This window comes from Gossypium arboreum, chromosome 10, assembly GCF_025698485.1.
Source record: "Gossypium arboreum isolate Shixiya-1 chromosome 10, ASM2569848v2, whole genome shotgun sequence".
Lineage (NCBI taxonomy): Eukaryota > Viridiplantae > Streptophyta > Magnoliopsida > Malvales > Malvaceae > Gossypium > Gossypium arboreum.
The window spans coordinates 55192873-55200691 of NC_069079.1; the positions used below are offsets into that span (position 1 = coordinate 55192873).

The 7819-nt window shown below is 29.0% G+C and overlaps 1 protein-coding gene across 1 annotated transcript; it reads right to left on the reverse strand.

Annotated features, from left to right (window-relative positions):
• Window positions 1-777: 777 nt before the first annotated feature.
• Window positions 778-3338, reverse strand: LOC108489252 (chalcone synthase 1-like). The gene is made up of 2 exons (XM_017793650.2): window positions 3036-3338; window positions 778-2001 (listed from the first exon to the last, which is right to left on the reverse strand). Exons 1-2 carry the CDS (start codon window positions 3211-3213, stop codon window positions 1010-1012), a joined length of 1170 nt encoding a protein of 389 aa, XP_017649139.1. The 5' UTR covers window positions 3214-3338; the 3' UTR covers window positions 778-1009.
• Between the last annotated feature and the right edge of the window lie 4481 nt (window positions 3339-7819).

The window sequence follows — 7819 nt, forward strand, 5'->3', positions numbered from 1 at the left end:
GTTAGGTTCAAGTACCAAACTAGTTGACGAAAAAAAAGTTCGGGTACCAATCTGAGACAAAAAAACCTTAAGTACCAATCTTGGAAAAGTGGACAAGTTCAGGTACTAATTTTATATTTTTCCCTTTTATATTTACAGGCCTGGTTCACAGAAATGAGATTTCTAAACCACATTATACGACACCAGTGAAAATCGAATCATTAAATTTTAAGTGTAAAATAGATTTTAAAACTTTAAATGAAATAAAATTTTGAATTTAGTTTATATTTTAAGTTTAACTAGATTCTAGACTCAAATTAGTCTAACAAGATTTGAGAATTTAAAATTTTATCTTAGTCTTTTTAGTAAAATTTTGATCCTATACTTTTAGGATTTAGATTTAAAGTTTTAATTTATGTTCCAATTAGATTTTAAGTTTATTAAGTTCAAATTGGATTTTTAATTTAAATTGAATTTTTAGAATTATGTTTCATACTTTTAGATTTTAAGTTTTAGATTTAATTTTTTAGATATAGATTTTAGGTAAATTGATTCTGCTAGGTTTTAAAATTTAGGTTTTAAGTTAAATTTTAAGTTTTTATTAGCTTTTTGAAAAATATTTTCGATGATTAGTTGGTTTAGAATTTAATAAAAATATTTTTATTAGCTTATGCAAACAAAGGAGTAGACTCAGTAGGAATAACAATTCACGTGTAAAAGAAATAATTAAAAAACATTTTATGGGAAAATAATACAACTGTTAGCATAAGGATCCATATATAGAGAGATTAACAGAAGTTTGTTTTTGGTAGAATAGTTTGCAAAGTAACTTATTATTGCCATAAATTTAATATAAGTTGATACATGAATTGAATAGGCGTTAAGCTTCCCGCCCACACCATCAAAGGCTTCTAGTCTTTAACAATAAACACACAAATTCATAGGATTCTAAAAAAGGAAAAAAGAAGAAGATAAAACTGCAAGCCAAGTGGAGCACGACCAATTACTTAAAAGGCATGTTTGTTTAACTTTAAGCAGCAACACTATGGAGCACAACAGTCTCAACAGTGAGGCCAGGTCCAAACCCAAAGAGCACTCCCCACTCCAATCCTTCTCCTGTGGTCTGAAGCCCATCTTCCCTTGATTTCTTCCTCATCTCATCCAAAATAAATAGAACACAAGCACTTGACATGTTACCATACTCTGAAAGAACGTGCCTTGTGGCTCGTAGCTTCTCTGGCTTCAGTGCTAATTTGGCTTCTACTTGATCTAATATTGCTGGACCACCAGGATGAGCAATCCAAAAAAGGGAGTTCCAATCGGATATGCCCAATGGTTGAAATGCTTCTACCAGGCTCTTTTCTATATTCTTCGAAATAAGCCCCGGAACATCCTTAAGAAGGTGAAATGTAAGACCAACTTCACGAAGGTGACCATCAATCGCACCATCACTATCTGGCAAGATCGTTTGGGCTGCTGAGACTAGTTCAAACATGGGCTTCTCGATTTCGGGCACGGGGTCTGCCCCGATTATAACAGCTGCGGCACCATCACCAAACAATGCTTGGCCCACAAGACTGTCTAGGTGAGTGTCACTAGGTCCACGAAAGGTAACAGCAGTAATCTCCGAGCACACAACAAGTACACGAGCACCTTTGTTGTTCTCAGCTAAGTCCTTAGCCACTCGGAGCACCGTCCCCCCTGCGAAGCAACCTTGTTGGTACATCATGAGGCGCTTAACGGAGGGGCGGAGGCCTAAAAGCTTGGTGAGCTGGTAGTCAGCCCCAGGCATGTCCACACCGCTAGTGGTGCAAAAGACAAGGTGGGTGATCTTGGACTTGGGCTGGCCCCACTCCTTAATGGCCTTGGTGGCTGCTTCTTTGCCTAGCTTTGGCACCTCAACTACCACCATATCTTGCCTAGCGTCCAGTGAAGGAGCCATGTATTCACATACATTGGGATTCTCTTTCAAAATCTCTTCTGTAAGGTACATGTATCGCTTCTTGATCATCGATTTTTCACCTAAATAATCAAACACAATAAACTTACTTTTAATTCTCCCAACTTAGCATATAAGAGTGTTTTAACTGATTTTTTTATCCAACTTCACTAGATATGGAAAACATCAGTCTAGGTCTCCCCCTTCAAAATCCATTGCTAATTCAGTTTATAATATTATATAATACATATTGTCATTCTCTGTCTCATAAAAGCTTCAATCGTAGGAAACTTTTAGGTGGGTCATGGGCAGAAAGAATGGAATGCAGATTTATAATTTGAAAAAAATTATTTAAAAGTACATTTATGAAAAAACATTTAAAATTTATAATTGAAATGATAAAATTATTTTTAAAATTATAGAAATTTCATAAAAATACTATAATATAAAATATAAAAGAAAATAATTTCAAATTAACATTTATTATTCATCAAAAATTAATATTTATATAATACTTGAAATTATCCATAATCCTTTCCAATATTTAAATATGAGGATAAACGTATTTTAATGAGCTAAAATCTACGTTTTTGTATTGGTAACAATGTCAATGTCAATCAAACTAAAACTCAATCAACTATATAATATTTGAAATCATAAAAATAATAAATATATAGTATTGTAAAAAATAAAAAAATTATAAACTAGAACATCTAACAACTTACTAATATTTGGTAAAAAAAAAAAAAACTTATTAATTCACTTGTATAAATTTCAAACTTGTAATCAAATCCTTAATCTGTTGATAGAAAACGTGAGACAAATTAAGTCTGTGGAGTTATATGATTTGAATAAATGTGCTTTACAAGAAATGAACCTAACAAACTTCAATCTAGTATTTCTGGAACCAGAAAAGAACTTTAATCTATTTTCAAGTCATACTGTATACGTAGCTAACTTTTTTTCCGTTAAAGCATTTGCATGAAAATGATATGAACCATGCACATCTATCTTTCCCCTCTTTTATTTTCATAGCCGAATCATGTATGAAACACAAAATCACCTTAAGTTTGTATATAAGGTAATTTAGCTTTTAGATCAAAGTAAAAAAACTTACACATGCGCTTGAACTTCTCTTTCAACTCGGTCTTGTGCTCACTATTTGTGATACGGAAATAGTAGTCAGGGTATGTGCTCTGATCAACACAATTAGGCGGGGTTGATGTGCCGATGGCCAACACGGTGGCAGGGCCTTGGGCACGTTGAGCCTTACGAACTTCTTCCACGGTCACCATTCTTTTTCGGATGATCACAAACAGCCAATGGTGGTGGGTGTGGAGTTGGACTAAGCTGCTATGCTATGAATGGTAAAAAAGAACAGAAGGTGTTGTTGACAGTCCAGAGTTTGGTCCTATAAATAAGATATAGGAGCTTGGGAGAGGGTAGTTGAGAGTCACGTGGTTGAGCAGAGCCAAGTCCACATGGCTAGTTGTTAAGACTGGGTGGCACGTGACTTTGGTGCATCCATCTAATTCTAGCCTCCACTCTTCTACCTCTCCATCCTATCCTCCACATTTCTGTTGGTTCTCACTATAAATGTTTATGGATAGAGCTGAGTGCAGGTTGAGTTTACGTATGTTATTAATAAATTTTATATTTATCTAAATTTAATTTAATTTAAAATATAAGTTTAAAATTTTATTAAATTTATTTATATTTATAAATGATTAATCAAATCTTATTTTAAGTTTATTTATATTATTTTAAAAAAATTAAATAAATATTTATTTTAATTTTAATTAAATATTTAATAATTTTATATATAATCACTTTAACAATTTTTAATATTTATATAATACTACTAAAAATTTAATTTTTATATATTATAAATTACATAATATATTAAAATAACATAACATAAAATATTACTAACTTAAAAGCGAATCAAATTAAATTAGATTCATACATTAAATATTTAAGTCTGAACTCAAACTATATTTAAATAAACTTTTAAGTAAACCCTCACACAAATTTAAACCTACATTCGAGTTTCAACAAAGAAACCTATTCGTTAACAATTATAGATTTCACTTATCGCTTCATCATTTAAAACCTCATTTCTACCCTATATAAGGATTGTACCACGTTCCGTCACATCTGTCCATACAATTCAACTAATTCTTCTAACAATTAAATATATTTTTTATTATATATTTTTAATATTATAATATAATTTAGATGGTGAAATTAGGGGTGAGTAAAACTCGATTCGACTCGAAAAAATCGAAAAAAATTCGAATTTCGAGTTAAACGAATCGAGTTATTCGAGTTAATCGAGTTATTCGAGTCAACTCGAATTTTTTTTCGAATTTCGAGTTCGAATCGAGTTGAGTTTTCGAATTCGAATAACTCGAATAATTCGAATAATTCGAATATCAAACTATAATATTTTACATTTTTACCCCAAACTCCCAAACCTTTTTACTTTTCTCTTAAAACTTTTACTCCTTCCCACTTTCTCCCCAAAACTTTTACTCCCCTTCAATCCCTAACCCCCCAATCTACCCAAAATCCATTTCCCATTAAAATTTTACTCTCCCATTTACTTTTTCTCAAAATTTTATTCCCAAAAACACTCCAAACTTTTTATTTTCCCCCATAATTTTTACTCCCTCCCATTTTTCTCTTAAAATTTTTACTTCCTTTTAATCCCACCTCCCATCTACCCCAAATCCACCCCCAATTTTTTTTTAATATTTTCCCTCCAAAATTTTACTCTCCCCTATTTACTTTCCCTCAAAACTTTTATCTCCCAAAACTTTTTATTTGCCCCCTAAATTTTTACTTCTCACCCTATACTCTCAAATAAAAAATTAAAATTATCTAAAAAAAATCACTAAACATAAATAGTAATAATTTTATTTATATCTACTATTTATATTATTAAATTAAATTTCACATTTTATATTATTTATATTATTGGATTGTTTAGTCATATTGAATATTTATATTAAAATTAAATTATTAATTATGCTATTAAATATTCATGTTAAAATTTTATATTGGTATCAATTTCACATTTTATCTTTAAAATATTTTTATTAAAAAATCACATTTTTACATCTAATATATTTTTAATTCAAAATACATAGTGACAAGAATCAAGATAATTGAAGCAATTAAGCAAACAAAGAAGCTAACCCGTATATAATAGATTAATAAATAAATTATGAGGTGATGAAAGTTAATAAAATTTTAATTAAGGTGGATAACTTTTATTACGATGGGTGACAGTGGTTACAAGGACCCAAAATTATTTTTTAAAATTTAACTCGAACAAATATATTCGATTCGATTCGATTCAAATTCCATCTCACTCGACTCGATTCGAGAAAATTTCAAATAAAGTTAGGATGATAAAATAAGATTCGAAAACTCGATTAACTCGAAAATTTTCGATTCGATTCGATTCGATTCGATCGAATGCTCACCCCTAGGTGAAACAAACTTAAAACAATCGTCTGATGGTTTGAAAATAAAATTAGGCTCCCTAGGTTTTAGGTAAAATAAAATTTATTTAAAATATGAATTTGATTCGAATTCAAATATTATATATATTTTATTAAAATAAAGATATTTTATATAATATAACTAAAAGTACATATAATATGTAATATTTATGATTATATAATGAAATAATAGTTGGTACACTGTCAATAGAGTTTTTAGACCCCATAAATAGGGTTAAGAGATTAACAAGTGTCCTATAGAGTTATAGTAAAATATATTTTAAAAAAGAGACATGATAATTTTTTAAAACTACTAGTAGAATAAAAAAAAAGTACATTGTTAGTGTACTAAATACTAAATCCTTATATAATATGAATGCTATAAATTAATTTTATTTTTTTGAAAGTAACATATTTAATATTATAATATATGAAAATTTTTGTCACAACCCGAAAACCGAGTTAGAAGAAATTGAGTTAGTGAAGTCAAGACTGGTCACGTCCTGATTTTTAGTTATGATTGCGGAAATATTATCGAGTAAATTGATCTATTTTAGTGGATAAGTGCTTTGGATATGTGTTTGAGGTCTTATGTTCAAATTGTTTTTTTTTTTTAATTTTTGCTAGTTTTGTCCCTATCTCTTTTTTTGCATATCTAACTTATATTTAATTTTCGCTCAAATTGATTTAGTGGTAAGACTTCAACTTATTTTTTGGTATTGTATTCGAATCCTTGTGAGTGTGAAATGAAAAATTTTTGCTCCTTTTTACATGTCGTTTATTCTGTCAAAAATTTAGTCAAATTTAAATTTTAAGGAAAAATTTGATAAATTAGAATTTTGTTTTATTATATTATATTTTATCTTTAATTTTTGAAAAAAAAATTGGTTTCCAAAATTATCTCTCACCTTCTCCCCCCACTTTTGCATTTTGCCTTTTGTTTTTATTTTATTTCTCCTTCTATTCTATTCCATTCTCCCTAATTCCCGCGTTTTTCTCCTTGTTTCTATTTCTTTTTCTTTTACATTTTTCTTTTGTTGTTCCTTCTTTGTTTTGTTTTTGTTACATATATTGTAACAACCTAAAAGTTAAAGGTGTCGAGTGACGTACTTCCAGGATCCCGTTCTGTGAATTAAGTTTATAATTATTTTCATTAAATATTTTTTTAGAATTTGTCTTAGGAGGAATTGTATGATAGTTAGATAATTCTAAGTATTAAGTGTTTGATTAAAGTAGGGAATTAAATCAAATAAGTGATAAAAATAAGAATTTAAATTAAATTATAAGGTGGATCAATATCAAGGGACTTATTAAGTAAATAAGCCATTAATTATATTAGTGTATATTATTAGTATTTTACATCTGTGTTATGTTAGAATATTAGTTAAGTTAAAATTAATATGAAAGGTTATATTTTATTAACAAAAATAGTTAGTGGGGAGAAGAAAATTAAGCAATAGTTTTCTTTATTTTTTTCTTCTTTGCGAAACCATAAGGAAAGGGAAGAAGGGGTTGTTCGGCCAAGAAGCTATAATGCATGTTTAAATTTGTAAGTGAAATTTGGTTATTTGTGCATGAAATTTATGTTTTTGATGTTTTAGTGTTATGAGTTAGTTGGCTCATGTTGAAAATTTGAGAGTGAATGAAATTTATGGAGGTTATAATGGATAAGAAATTCAAAGGTTTGGTGTTATTTTGTTGAATGTTAAAAGTGCTTGAAGTGATGATTGAAGTATAAGTCTTGTAGGCTAATTTGGTCAAATTGTGTGGTTATTTTTGCTGATAACAATTTTTAGGGACTTAAATGTTGTAAATTCAAAATAATATGGTTTAAATTGTAATTTTTAGTAGTTAAAGGAATGCTGGAAAATAGTTTATATGAATTGAATGCAAAGATGTGAAATTTGTTCAAAGGGTTAAATGTTTGAGTATAAATATTCTTGGTGGTTGGATTATTAAATTTAAATTATTATTTTTAAATAAAAAAATTGAGTGGATCAATTACTAATCGCAAAAAGGAAAAGGCTATCGAGTGATTTTTTTTTTATTTTAGTAGCTTTCATAATTTTGTAAGTTCATAATCTTGAATTTAACCTTTTATCTATTTATTTAATTATTAATAGATGTTATTTAAATACTTGATATGCAATATTATGTTTATATTTAAATGAAGATATACTCAATGAATGAAGAAATTGTGTAATTAAATAATAACAATTTGTTGGTTAATCCAATTAGAGTTGGCCTCATTATTTAATTTGTCAATTCATTCGGCTGGCGCTGGGCGCAAATCCCGTTGGTATATCCAACTAGAGTTGGGCTCATTATGTATTCATCGGTTTATCTGACTAGCACTGGGTGCAACATCCGTCAATTTAATTGACTAGTGCTT

Coding starts and splice junctions, on each gene's coding strand:
- LOC108489252 (XM_017793650.2), bottom strand. CDS start 3,213: ATGGTGACCGTGGAAGAAGTTCGTAAGGCTCAACGTGCCCAAGGCCCT. Junction 2,002..3,035: donor AGAGAAGTTCAAGCGCATGT/GTAAGTTTTTTT, acceptor TTGATTATTTAG/GTGAAAAATCGATGATCAAG.